Here is a 14,861-nt window from a genome sequence, read left to right as displayed (position 1 = left end):
TCCTATTTTTTTTCTATAAAATGTGGAGCTCAACGGCGCCTCTGACAAAGTGTGTCCGACAATGAGTGCTCCTCTTTGGGCAGGCGAGGTTGGACACTTTTCCATTAGCTCTCTAAAGACTTTATTTATTATCATATAGCTACTACATTAGAAAGGGGGGTTCGTTCGTAGCTAGGAAGCGCTTTGGGAGTAGCTAATAGCTGCTGGAATAGGTGCAGATTCTGGAAGATCTCGAACATTTTCTGTGGGGGTTATTGTGTGTAGCTGCTCTATAGGAGCGTATTGGGCAGTGGATTAATTACTGCTGATTGAGATAAGGGATGAGATTAAATAGATCCTGGGACAGGTTCTTTAAAATGTTTAATCAGCATAAAATTGATCCGGATTTAGCAACCCCTCCTTTTTTTTTCAGATTAAAATGAACAAAGCATTATTAGAGCCCTGTAGACATGACAAAACACGACTATAGTCACATTTATACTCTTTTTATTTACAACATATTGCGCAACTGCAGGGTCTTGAGACACATGCTAACTCGCAAACTAGAGAGCTAGTGACCTAAACGGTAGCCTTCAAGTTATTTCCTTTCAACTTAAATAGCCAAAAACTTACCACTTCCACACGGATAGGGAGGTTAACTATTAACAGTTATTTAACCTTTAACATGAACATTAATCAAACGTAATAATTTTTTCTGGGTACATGATACCATACAGCATCCATATCAAACATTAAACTTTCATATCAAGGCGGGGGTCTCAAACTAGTGTCCTGCGGGCGTGTTTGAGACCCCTGGTATAGAGCAACTTGAGGGTCTCCACAGCTTGCCTCTGTGTCTTTGTTTCAAAGGCCTATTGTCTAAAATCCATTTTGTATACCAAAGGTCCCCTTTTCTAACATTGACAGGTTATGAATCTAATATGATTTGTGTATTATGGAAATATTAAATCCTTTAGTTCTTGGAGCCCCGTCACTCACCGTTAGCTTGTTATTTACAGGTTGTCAAGGCTTGAGGAAGGTCAGCCATCTTCACATGATTGCATACTAATCAACTCCACCAATCAGTCCTGGAAAAAAACCCTTGAATCCTTAGACCATCATTTTGTTCAGCTTGTGGTGCCCAGGAAGCAGGATGTGGAGAACATTTCATGTTTGGCTCTGCAGAGGAGGAACATCTTGAAGGATGGATGTGGACATTCCCAGAAACGACACCAACGCTCCGGCGGAGACCGACATCGATTTGGGGTTTCTCTTATTCAACTGCATGGTTTTGACTCTGACTCTGGTCTTGGGTTTACCCGGGAACGTGTGGGTGTGTTGGGTCGTGTTCCGAACCAAGAGTCTCCAGACCAGCAGCAATGCGCTTCTGGTCAGCTTGGCCGCCAGCGACCTCCTCAAGTGTTCCGTTGACACGCCGCTGTTGCTCGCGTCCTTCCTGCGCTCCGGAGATGGCGTCCAGGTGCCGGTGGCGGTATGCGCACTGCAGCAGCTAACCTGGGCGTTGTGTTGCTGCGTGCAGCTTCTGACGCTGGTCAGCATCAGCGTGGAACGCTACCAAGCTATCGCGTTCCCTTTTCAAACAGAACGCAGGAAAGCGAGGGTTCGATTCTGGATCATGTCCATCTGGGCGTGCGGAATCATCCTGGCTGGAGTCTCGTTGACTATCTCCAAACAACCACTTTTCTACGCACTGTGCCAGCCGCTCATCATTCACGCCGATGGTTATCCGTGTTATTCCGATCCGTTTGTTCCGTACGTGTTGGCCCCTCTGTGGGGACTCTCCCTCGCCGTTATCGTTATCCATTACGGAAGAATCATCAAAATAGTCAGGCAGCACCGGAAAAAATTATTCAGTCGTGGAATCCGAGTGATGCCAACAGTGTCGGATCACGTCTGGACCTGGTTGAGTGACCCCGCTTCCGGACCACGCTCAATTCCGTCCAACTCCTCTAAACCGATGGTCGCAAGCCGCTTAACGCACCAAGTCGCCGGCGAGCCCTGTTCGGGAACGTCCACCGCACGAGCACGGGGGACGCCTCCGGATATCGTCGGAGCGGTGTGCCTTCTGACACCCGGAGTCAGGGAACGTGGGAAGAAACAAGTGGAGGGAAAACTAGCCAAACGTTCCGGGTATATTATAATCGCTTTTACGCTTTTTTGGCTTCCCATGGTGGCTATTTTACTATTCAGCAACCTCATCACATGGCCGGATACCGATAAAGTAAGTTGAGTATTTTTTATTATTTGCTTGCAAATTCATTTTTTCTTGAAGTGTCAAATATTTCTATGATTCCGATTCCGTTCTGGACGGATAAAGTGAAACTGACATTCCTGCTCTATTTGTGGTTTAGTTGCTGTTGAAGCTGGAGACGTCCGCCATGGTGTTGACGTGTGTTCAAGCTGCAGTCGATCCGCTCGTCTACACGCTAGTCACCAGACAGTTCCGCTACGAACTCAGCAAGATGTTTGTGTCTTTTCCAAAGTGTCCACTCAAACTGGGATCCTGAACATTTCCAAAACTGGTGATAAGCCAAGAGACAAATGCAAAATATGGCAGATATAGATGTTTTTTATCAGGCGTTTTTTCACAGTCGGGACACAAGACAAGGTCATAAATAATATCTAACACATGACAAGATACGCACAGCAGTAGTCTCAACGATAACAGGTGGCATCAGAGAGGGAAAACAACCCATATTGGAGAAGACAAACGACTGTACATAACAGAGAAACACACAAAGCCAAAGGATCCGATATCGTTGATTGTAAATAAAAAAAAAAAAGGCCGTCATTGTTCACGTTTGGTCCCAGTTTCAGGACTTGATGCTTCCAATGTTCAATGTTCAAAATCCTAAATATAAACCTGTGCTTGTCTATTTTTTTTTTAACAAATGATTCCATAATGCATTTTTATTATGTGAGATCCGCCATTAGAGCTGATTATACTGTGATATGCTGGTACCGAGCTGTATGAAGATCCCATTTGAACACACCTGATTGATGGGTTCGAACATGACATGAATCGATCCGGGGGAGTCCGGGGAAGTGGCGTGTCCGTTTACAGACCTGCGTCCCTGCTTAAAAAAAAAAAGCCCCCCCCCCCCCAGAAGATAAAAATAACACTAAAGAGGACAAAAATTACAAACACCAAAATTTCCTAACCACATCGAGTAACACATACTCAACAACTTTGAAAAATGCCCACTGAGTTTTTTTAGGGGGGGGGGGGGGGGGGAGAAAGGACGCTTTGACAGCTAGAAAGACTAATTAATTAAAGCATACGTTTGATCACACAGGACACGGGGGGAGGGGGGACGAGTGGACGACAATGACGACAGAGAGAGGAATACAAATGGAGGACAGAACGGCTTCACTGGCTCTGCCGAATGATGGTCAAATATTACAAAATATTCTATTAACAATATTCACAAACAGCCTAGAGTCAGAACAGGTTCAAGTCCCAAATCCTCAATGGATGCCTTGTGCTTAATTGCTGTGCCGCTCAATTCAAAATATCATTTATGTTGAATTTTAGTTTGAGGGCCCCAGGGCAAGATATTGAGATATAAGAACACAAATCAATACTTCCAACCATAAACAGGCACATTTTGTATAGAAAGGTTCAAAGCTGAGGATTTGGGACCTAAATGTGTACTGAACCCTTCAGGGTGGCAGCTAGTCAAATATACCATATAAGAGCCATAGATGGACTTCCGGAAGTATTGAAATACAACTTTTCAATCCGCTGAAGTCACCGCATTCACGCACACACGCTCCCACGCGTTCCCACGCTCCCATAGAGGCACATACCTTCCACCCAGAACGTTACAATTATTCTAGCTAGGAAAATTACACACTCGCACAAACGTACAAATATGTTATCATATGGAATTATTCCTCAAGTGGCCTGATGCTGGAAGTGGTAAGGGATAGTGGTGGGTGGATCGATACAAACATCGATAATAGTCGATCCAAATTTCGATAACATTGATACCAAGGTTGTATTGACATCATCGATACAAATGTCGATAACATTGATATCAAGGTCGTATCGACCCCATCAATACAAATGTCGATAACATTGATACCAAGGTCAGTATCGACCCCATCGAGACAAAAGTCGATAACATCAATACCAAAGTCAATATCAATGGCATGATATCATCAATCCAAATACCAGTAATATCGATACCAAGTTTGGTATCGACACCATTGATACAAATGTCAATTACATCGATACCATGGTCGGTATCAACATCATCGATACATATGTCAATTACATCGATACCATGGTCGGTATCAACATCATCGATCCAATGTCAATTACATCGATACAAATGTCAATTACATCGATACCATGGTTGGTATCGCCATCATCGATACAAATGTCGATAACATCAATACCATGGTTGGTATCGCCATCATCGATACAAATGTCGATAACATCAATGCCAGTCGTTATCGATATCATGATATAATCGATACAAATGTCAATAACATTGATACCAAGGTCGGTATCGCCATCATCGATACAAATGTCAATAACATCAATGTCAAAGTCGGTATCGATATCACGATATAATCGATACAAAAGTCGATAACATCGATACCGTGGTCGGTATCACCACCATCGATGCAAATGTCGATAATATTGATACCAAAGTTGGTATCGATATCATCGATCCAAATGGCAATAATATTGATACCAAAGTTGGTATCGAAATCATCGATCCAAATGTCAATCATATTGATACCAAGGTTGGTATCGACACCATCAATCCAAATATCAATAACATGGTTGGTATCAGTATTGATTGATATCAATGTGAGATGATCGACTACAGAAGTTTCTGTCAGATGCAACCTGCCCCCCCATTTTATATTTACTTCACTAATATAATAATCAATATAATTCATATTCATTTAAATCTAAAAGGAAAATAACAAAAGTTATTATTTTTTTCAGATTTTTAAAAAGTATCAGTATTGGCGATACCGGCTCAGTTGGTATTGGATCGTTACCACACCACTAGTAAGGGATGGTGACACATTTGTTTATTAGCAGACCAGAAGGACACTAGAAGCACTAGAAGGGCACAGTAAAGTCATTTCACCATAATACCATTTATGTTTTTTCCCTAATATTCCTTTGCTTTTTAAAAAAGTCAAACTGATGCAGAAATCATAAAAAGGTGCTTTGTGCTCAGTGGCATAAGAATTGCTTGGGGAACACACACACACACACACACACACACACACACACACACCAATTGACATGGATGTACTGTATCTAACTCCTTTCCAGTGCAGGGAGTCCATGTTGTTCCAGTGCATGGCCAGCAGAGGGCAGGCTCCACCACGGCCGACCAACGTCTTCCTCCTCCAACATCATGTCTCCCCTTTGTCCCTCATTCTGTCCAGGTGAGTCTTTAACAATCCCGCCTTCTTTCACAACGCGGACACCTTGACAATGTTCTGATGGGTGGGGCCTGCTGGCAGATGGGCGTCGCCCTCAGGGGTCACGACCGGTGGCGTGGGAATGCTGATGATTGCGGTGGTGATCTGGCTGCCCTGGCAGTTGAGGGGCGCCGGCTCGTCGATGCGCATGTTCAGACTGGAGCGGCTACGAGGCGAGGAAGAAAAGTTGCATATCTATAAATAGATTTCTCAAAACATAAAACTGCTGAGGTAGGACTTGGCGTTCAGGGAGTCCTGTATAAACTCGAGTTAGCTTACTGCGGAAAAAGACCTATTCATGCTATGCTATGTTGTTGTTTTATACCTGCACCATGAACGCCGTCAGCCGTCCTACCTGGTGCTGAGGGGCTGGATGTGGATGGTGCTGAGCTCCTGCAAGCCTTGCTGGTGTGCATGCGTCAAAGACTGCATGTGTGCCAGGGCGCTGGCGTTGGCTAAAGGGCTGTGGTGCTTGTTGCTTCGGCGGGTGCAACACGTTCCCGTGACGCCCTCTTGGCTGGAAAGGGAGGGGCTTCGAGACGGGTAATTCTGCAGCCCCGCATCCAGGTAGCTCTGCTGGTAATACTGCTCATCCACAAACTCGTGGTTCTGCAGGATCACGAGAACGAGACACGACAAAAACGTCGTTCAGCTACTGAATAAAATGGAACTTTGTTGTTTTGTTGTCAAATACCCGATGTCCTAAAATGGGACCTATTATGCTCCCTTTCTGAGCTTTGTATTGAGTTGTGGACTCCTATAGAGCAGCTAAACACAACAACACGCACAGAAAGCTTTCTAGATCTTCCAGAATCTGCACCTATTCCAGTTATATTTCCTCGTAACGGTCTGTTTTTATTTATTCCATACCATTCTTACAAAAAGCCAGCAGCACTGACTGCAGTTTGATCCTGTTTGTTGAAGATAAAGTGTCCATTTTCTGACTGGTATCTTTCCATGGTGTCCCAATTCGAGAAGAACTACTACACCCTTGTCAGCAGCACTAACTGTAGTTTGCTAGTTTTGATCCTGCCTTGATCCTGACTGGTATCTTTCCATGGTGTCCCAATTCGAGAAGAACTACTACACCCTTGCCAGCAGCACGGACTGTAGTTTGCTACTTTTGATCCTGCTTGTTGAGGATAAAGTGTCTATTGTCTGACTGGTATCTTTCCATGGTGTCCCAATTCGAGAAGAACTACTACACTCTTGTCAGCAGCACTAACTGTAGTTTGCTAGTTTTGATCCTGCCTTGATCCTGACTGGTATCTTTCCATAGTGTCCCAATTCGAGAATAACTACTATACCCTTGCCAGCAGCACTAACTGTAGTTTGCTAGTTTTGATCCTGCTTGTTGAGGATAAAGTGTTTATTTTCTGACTGGTATCTTTCCATTGTGTCCCAATTCGAGAAGAACTACTACACCCTTGCCAGCAGCACAGACTGTAGTTTGCTACTTTTGATCCTGCTTGTTGAGGATAAAGTGTCTATTGTCTGACTGGTATCTTTCCATGGTGTCCCAATTCGAGAAGAACTACTACACTCTTGTCAGCAGCACTAACTGGAGTTTGCTCGTTTGGATCCTGCTTGTTGAGGACAAAGTGTCTATTTTCCGACTGGTATCTTTCCATAGTGTCCCAATTCGAGAATAACTACTATACCCTTGCCAGCAGCACTAACTGTAGTTTTCTAGTTTTGATCCTGCTTGGTGAGGATAAAGTGTCTATTATCTGACTGGTATCTTTCCATAGTGTCCCAATTCGAGAAGAACTACTACACCCTTCTTAATAGCTAAAAGCTAATTCTATGAATAATCAAACACACGGCCATGTGTGAACTCACTGTTGTTTTCTCCAGACAGTGCAGCAGGTGATGATGCTGGCTCTCTAACAGAGAGGTTGACTTACTTAACCGTTGCTCCTCGTCAGCAGAACCCTGTAACGATGAATGCAAATGTTAAAAAAAACGAGCAGCACGCTAGCTTGTCATTAAATGAAAACAAACAGACGTAACGGATGCGACGTCTCAGTACCTGATCTGAAAGGTTCATCTTGTACGGAAGTTGCTTGAGTCAGAAGATGGAGACAAAGCAGAACAGACAGGCACGGTTTTTACTAGCGTTTGGAGTCGGGCACTGAGATCAGACGGCTATGAAAGCCTCCGTCACACCGTGCGGAAGGCACAGGGTCATATTATCAGAGCGAACCCCGGAGACATGTCAGCTGAGATCGATGGAGCCAGCAAATTGATTCGTGCGCCTAATGGATGCACGGTGCATAACATGTTTCCTCGGGCTTCTTTCACTAGCGCTACAGATGCCGACGTGGGAGTTCATAATGACTTGTTTTCCATAACTATTTTGGTTTTTGGTTATGTGTTTATGTGCAGGAAGAAGACGGCAATATTTCTGCTTCTGCGGTGGTTGGACATGAAGCGATGCGACGCAAATAAACAACTCAACTATGGGTTGATGTAGGGCCTTTAAATGCAGATATTATGGATTATGGTGGGGGGGGGGTGGCTATGAGTTTACAGTAAGCAGCTCAGGTGATCCCAAACATGGACATAAAGATGGATTTACAAAAAAAAGGGACTGAAGCATTGACTCTGCTATTTTAATGCACAATAATTATGTGTGCCAGATTGTTGCCTTTGTTACTCCTGAATGTTAAACAAGTAACAATGTCAAAAACAAAGTTTTATTTAAAAACTATAAACCTTGCAAAGTACTGTTCTTGCAGAATGCTTCATCAGGATTATGAGTGTGCATTTTGTGTTGACTTTTGAATTTATTTTTAGTGATACTTCAAGGTTCCCCGGAATTTGCCACCAAAAATCTCATCAGCCAAACACCCTTTTACATACAAAATATGAGAACTGGATACAAAATTTGCTGGAAACAAAAATGGGCTGCGTGGTGGTCGAGTGGTTAGCATGCAGGCCTCACAGCTAGGCGACCCGAGTTCAATTCCACCCTCTGTGTGGAGTATCTGGGTACTCCGGTTTCCTTCCATATTGCAAAAACATTCTAAAAAACATTCAAATTGTCCATAGGTATTAATGTGAGTGTGGGCTGGGGTAGGCTCCAGCACCCCCCACGACCCTTGTGAAGATAAATGGTAGAAAATGAATGAATGTTTCTATAAAGTCACTTTATGTAATGACTACTTTCTACTGTCCCGATTAAAGGCAGCTATATGTCATGATGTAAACATAACATGTGACGCAACCAGGAAGTGTGAAGAAGGCTTAGACCAGGGGTGGGCAAACTACGGCCCGGGGGCCACATGCGCCCACCATGTTCTTATTCATTGTATGTTGTCTTTTATCTTGTATTTTATATTGGTGTTTTTTTATCTTCTGTACAGCGACCTTGGGTGTCCTGAAAGGCGATTTTAAATAAAATGTATTATTATTATTATTATTATTATTATTATTATTTTAACATACAAACTGGCAACATGACTTGCAAGTTGGATGTCTTATTTATTTATATTAGTAAAAAATATATATTAAAATTAAAATAACATAGTTTGATGTGGTGTGATGTTTAAAGTGCTCCTGAAAAAAGGGACATTTGAACATACAACTGATATAACAATTTTACAGACAAAAATAGACAAATAATTCAAGGAAAATTATAAGTATGTGTGTGTGTGTGTGTGTAAAATATATGTTCTGGTCCCCTGGACAATTTTGTTCAATCAATGCGGCCCACAAGTCAACATATTTGCCCACCCCTGGCTTAGACCATCTGAACGTCTGGTCTAGTAGGATGCAAACCCTTAAATGAGGCCCATCCTAGGGGTCTGCATCCTAAAAGGCTCTTCCTTTTTGTTTTGAAATCCTTCATAAACAAATTTCATGCAACTATACAGTATTTGTGAAATCTAAGTAAATCAAACACACGTGTTGATCGGTCTTACCGTGAGCTCCAAAGCGTCATTGAAGAGGCCATTACGCTTGTTATGGATGAAGGCACTGGAGCTCCCCGTTTTCGATATTCGTATTCTGGCCAAGCGGGCTTTCTGCAAAGAGCAGCAAACAATGAAAGTGCACGTCAGTCCGACTTGAAGGTCGTGAAAAGCGATCGGGGAATCATTCTGACACGTTCCGCTGATGAGCTACAGCTCTTCCTCATGCTTCATGTATTAGTCGTGATTTTATGGATCAAATCAAACATACGCCGCTAGATCATTCCCTGTGATCTATCCAGATGATTCACTCTGATCTCCTGTGATAACTCACTCAGATCTCCTACTATACTTATGAATGATTTATGGACCCTGCATGGTAGCACACGTTCCTTGGCTAGAAAATCACCGAGCAGCGGCAGCTAAGGTTGTTGCAGGTAAGCCCTTTAAGAATTAAGTAGTGAAGCCCACCAGGCAGGTTGGGAATACAATATAGTATGAAGGATGGATGGATGGATGGAAGAAAAGAAAACTGTAAATTTGACAATGGGTGACAGACAATATATGGGCATTGGTTTATTGAGCAGTTTTTGTATTTGGGCAAATATATGAAACATTACATTGCATTTCTTACATCAATGAATATATAACTTTCCATTATTTACATTTGTATTCAACTATCTGATCACAAGCTCAAAAAGGAGTAGGCTGAAGCAAAAGCTTATAAATGCCGACTCCTTTTTGCAAGATATATTCATGTTCATGCCACAGTCTTGTTTTCCCCTGTTATTATTATCATTGTAATATTATTATTGTTATTATCGTTATCATTATTGTTATAATCTTTATCATTATTACCATTATTATTGTTGTTATTATAACCATTATTATAATCATCATTAATATTACAATTTTCATGATTATAGCTGTAACAATTTTTGGATTTTTAAAAATTATTATTTTTTACTATATTTATTATTATACTTATTATTATTTTATTATTTTTATTATTATTATTATTAATGTTAAAATTATTTAATTTCAGACTTCATTGCTTCTTGTAGAGTGCTGTATCATTCCATCTGTTGTTTTCTGAAATCCGCAGTATTTGTTCTTTTATAGTCAATAAAAAAAAATATAGAAAAAAATAAAAAAAATAAAAAAATAAAAAAATAAAATAAAAATAAAAATAAAAATAAAAATAAAAATAAAAATAAAAATAAAAATAAAAATAAAAATAAAATAAAATTAAAAATAAAAAAAATTGCCCACTCCCCCCCAAGTGTAACATTTACATATCATTTTCTGGATTGCATGTCCGAACAGGTGACCAACCCAAACATCAGTTTCTTCTTGAGGTTTTTAGACGTGCTTTTAGTTTGCGTGTGTCTAGTCTTGTGCGTTAAAAAGCAAAGTTTAATGTTCATTTTTACAAAAAAATCACATAATTGCACACAGACTTTTTATTAGTACTAGTAGACACATTTCAGCTCATCTAAATGTACTTTACACACGCAGAATTACTTTGAATAATGAAATGACTTAGTATGAGCTAGCTAACAATGCACATCATTGAGCGGTACCTTTCCGGTTGGTTGGTCGAACGATGCTTCATCAAACACCATGATTCATTTTGTATTTTATATCGCTCACAAATGTTAATTTTCAACATTTTCCTTTAAAAACGGCCGCTTGTTTGAATCAAAAAGTATATCATACAGCACACCAACACAGGAATTGAACAAAGACTCTTCAAAGAAGCAGAGCAACCTGCAACTGGCAACCTTAAATACCCTTTCTCATCATTGGCTTCACCTGTGTATGTGGGTCAAAGGTCAATGAGGTCACCAAACACATTTTGTGTTCCAATAATTAATGCTAAAGTAAGGCTAACGGGTACATAAAATGATTGCATGGTATTCATATATGATATATTCAACTTAAATGTCTTATAACAACAACCAGTGAGTTATAAAAGAAAAATGATGAGGGGCGCCCAAACTTTTTCACACCACCGTAGGTGTTTCACACAGTTTTTATGTTGTGTATTTGTGCTCAAACATTGGTATTGTCTCTTGGACAAACAAGTGTGAGCAGGACTGTGGTGATGGTTGCCAGGCAGCGTAGGGGCGGAATGGTGGGGGTGTTAAAAAACATGCCCTGCTTTACCCAATCCTCCGATATATTCCTGGTCCTTTGGTATATACAGTTAAGTGCTTGTTTTACAGGACTGGCTGTGCTTTGAAGGAAGCGTTGGACTCAAGTATTGCAGGGCATGTATAAGTGTGAGGAAACTATATAGGCAGATGCGGTCGTTAACGCCTACGCACGGGCTACGCCATTAAAGTCATCCACACATGGTAACGTTGGAGAGCTCTTTCAAACATGCGCACAAAAATACACTTATTTTCATAACTCCACAGAAGTGTTTTTAAATACTTGCCAGATTCACACTTTTTTTTTTTTTAACTCTGCAAGTGTTACACGTGTATTTGTTCAACTACAATGAAATACAGTGTTTATCTTTCCCACAATTCAACACATCTATTCCTGATAGTTCATTGGCATCATATCTTGGAAATTATGACACTTAAATATATATTTATATACGTATTTTGAATTGAGATTTAGTTTACTTCCTGTGTAAAAAAGGAAGATATTGATAAGTTGTCTCGTAACATCGTACGTGGGCTTGTATGCCATCGGTCACTTATGCATCAAGGGTCGCATAAAATACATTGATGCAAGAACTACATGTCAATGCGTCGTCACTTGGAATCAAAAAATGGCGGCGGCATCAAGTAGCGGCGAGTCAGGGGAGAAGAAAACATCTCGCAATAAGATGTCAAAAGTATGTGCGTACTTTACACTTAAAGGTAACGATTCGGTGGTCTGTCACCTAAGCAAAATATAGATAGCGTACCATAAAGCAATACCGCGATGCACAAGCACCCGGGAGCTGCTTGTGTAAACACCGTACGTTGTTGTTTGCAATGAGAAACAAAGAAAGTTTAATGTATTATTTTTGTTATTATAGGATTCAATTGTCAACTTTATTGTTTTATTGTTCAATACAATTCATTTTTTTACTTTAATAAAATTAATAAAAATATATAATATATAATATTATATATATTTTTATATAATATATAAAAAAACATATATAATATAAATATAAAAATAATATCGGAAAGAAGAAATTTGTGTTTTATTCATGGCGATAAATTAGCATAAATTGCTATATAGATCCAATTCTGGGAGAATCGAATCAAAATGAAATTTTGGATTTAAAAATTAATCTTTAGATTATTTGATGCATCGAAAAACTATTTTCTAGATTAATCATTTACAAAAATTATTATCATTTAACCCAGCCCTAGTTGCATGAACACTATTTTCCTTGAAATGTATTTTTGTCTCATTCTATGAATTCATAATTCATAATTGTACCATAAAAGCACTACCGCGATGCACCAGCACCCGGGAGCTGCTTGTGTAAACACTGTATGTTGTTGTTTGCAATGAGAAACAAAGAAAGTTTAATGTTTTATTTTTGTTATTATAGGATTCAATTGTCAACTTTATTGTTTTATTGTTCAATACAATTCATTTTTTTTTATTTTAATAAAAATATATCGGAAAGAAGAAATTTGTGTTATATTCATGCCGATAAATTAGCATTAATTGCTATATAGAGCCAATCATGGGAGATAATCGAGAATCGAATCGAAATGGAATCAAATCGGATTTAAAAATGAATCATTAGATTAATCGATGCATCAAAAAAGTATTTTCTAGATTAATTAATCTCTCGTGTGATGTTTGCCTTTGTGCTGATGAGTAAATCTATCTCCGAGGGAAACGTCGGGTATGAAAGGTCGCCCATTCAACAAGAACTCGTGTACCAACACGTTAGATTCATCGATGGACCAAACGGAGCGTTTTTCCAACAACACAACACATTTGACTTACAATGGAGTTTCAGCTAAAGCAAAGAACAAAACAAGAAGTTTCATCAAAAATTCAACACGCCATAAAATCACAGTTATGATGGTTTCACATCCCCCGAGGCAATGAAATAAATCTGCTGGTAGAGTTCTTGCATTCTGCAAGTATTGTTTGCATTATTATCATAAAAAATGTCCACAGACCCAAATATTTTTTTTTTTTTGGCTTTGAATAAAGCATCAACATTTCAAAGCGCCAAAACCCGTAGAGTAAAATATTTAGAGTGACAGATGGAGTACACCTTTGACTAATCACCCGCCAACCTAATACACGTTTTTGGAGTACCCTCAGGGAACAAACTGCGATGCAGACTCCACACACACAACATATTCATCTGACCATGTGATCTTCAGGTAGAATGGACTATTCGGAAAACCTGGTGGGAGTTTCCGAAGGTATCGAGCTTCAATTGATGATGTCAAGACTTTAATTAATTCAGAGAAACCGTATCCTCTGACATCTGCAGTCTAACCTCAGACTAACTCTGCTCAGAGACTAAAGGCTTTGCTAAAACCGGATTACCTGGTTTTGTGGACACTATTTTTATGTTATGTTTTGTTCCATTTAAGTTCAATATCGTATCCGTGTTGCATTGTCACAAATTGTTACAACAGGAAACCAACTGAAGCCTAAGTATTAATCTTTTTGGGGTCGATATTATCGATATTGGGATCGGTGTTGGGATAAAGATTGCTGTCTCTACTAAACTTGATCGCCAAAAGCGAGTTAACAAATGACCATAAACGACTTACACCTTGGGGTACTTAAAATGAAGCTCATTTCAATTGACTTTGTCAGTCTCAGTTTCAATCTTGTTGCAGTATCTCGATCTGGGATACCGTTACCTTTATGGAAATATTCGATATTCGATATGATAAGACACTTTGAAGACATTTGTTCAACGGACAGAAGCAGTACCAGCCATGACAACTGAAGCGGACTAGACTAGAACGGAATGTAATACAGTAAACCTCGGATGTATCGGACTCGGATGTATCGGAAATTCGCTCACAACGGACAGATAAAAAAGAACCGATTTTTCTGTAATGCATTTCCAATAAAAATTCATTGCATATATCGGATTTTTTATAACGGATTTCGCTTATTTCGGACAAAATCTCCAGTCCCGTTCCAATGCATTTCCATTAAATTTCCCTCGCATATATCGGATGGCCGCATCGTGGCGCTCCGATTCGCCGAATCGTGACAGGCCGCTATACGACGTCATTTGCAGCGTTTGCAGCGTTGCCTGCGCGTCCAGGTACATTGGAAACATAGTCAAGGAAGTGCCTTTTTATAACGGATAAAATCCCATTTACGCATATACCGGATATGAATCCGATATATGCGTAAAACGGACATTTTCCAGTATACGCATATAACGGATTTCGCTTATATCGGACAAAACCAGTGGGAACAATTGAATCCGATATATCCGAGGTTTACTGTATAGTATTGTTTTTCTTGCAGTTGCAGTTGCAA

General features: G+C 40.1%; 2 protein-coding genes across 3 annotated transcripts in view; one reads left to right on the top strand and one right to left on the bottom strand.

The window, feature by feature from the left end:
• Positions 1 to 1,183: 1,183 nt before the first annotated feature.
• On the top strand, positions 1,184 to 2,507 carry LOC131136814 (D(4) dopamine receptor-like). The gene is made up of 2 exons (XM_058084076.1): positions 1,184 to 2,221; positions 2,352 to 2,507. Exons 1-2 carry the CDS (start codon positions 1,184 to 1,186, stop codon positions 2,505 to 2,507), a joined length of 1,194 nt encoding a protein of 397 aa, XP_057940059.1.
• A 713-nt stretch (positions 2,508 to 3,220) lies between these two features.
• LOC131137556 (potassium voltage-gated channel subfamily D member 3-like) overlaps positions 3,221 to 14,861 on the bottom strand; it is an 80,444-nt gene continuing 68,803 nt past the window's right edge. The window contains exons 4-8 of one of the 2 annotated variants that reach the window (XM_058085659.1): positions 9,384 to 9,485; positions 7,490 to 7,522; positions 7,300 to 7,392; positions 5,813 to 6,066; positions 3,221 to 5,623 (exon numbers count right to left, since the gene is read on the bottom strand). In XM_058085659.1, the coding sequence (XP_057941642.1) occupies positions 5,449 to 5,623; positions 5,813 to 6,066; positions 7,300 to 7,392; positions 7,490 to 7,522; positions 9,384 to 9,485 (657 nt within the window). In that variant the 3' untranslated portion in view covers positions 3,221 to 5,448. The remainder of the gene's footprint in view (positions 5,624 to 5,812; positions 6,067 to 7,299; positions 7,393 to 7,489; positions 7,523 to 9,383; positions 9,486 to 14,861) is intronic. The other variant, XM_058085660.1, reaches the window with a different exon arrangement.

This window comes from Doryrhamphus excisus, chromosome 10 (assembly GCF_030265055.1).
Source record: "Doryrhamphus excisus isolate RoL2022-K1 chromosome 10, RoL_Dexc_1.0, whole genome shotgun sequence".
Taxonomy (NCBI): Eukaryota; Metazoa; Chordata; class Actinopteri; order Syngnathiformes; family Syngnathidae; genus Doryrhamphus; species Doryrhamphus excisus.
This window is presented reverse-complemented; position numbering and strand designations above follow the sequence as displayed.

Bases quoted from the DNA above. Each gene is read 5' to 3' on its own strand.
- LOC131136814 (XM_058084076.1), top strand. From the start codon at position 1,184: ATGGATGTGGACATTCCCAGAAACGACACCAACGCTCCGGCGGAGACC. The intron at 2,222-2,351 runs GTAAGTTGAGTA...TTTGTGGTTTAG, and splicing joins CATGGCCGGATACCGATAAA to TTGCTGTTGAAGCTGGAGAC.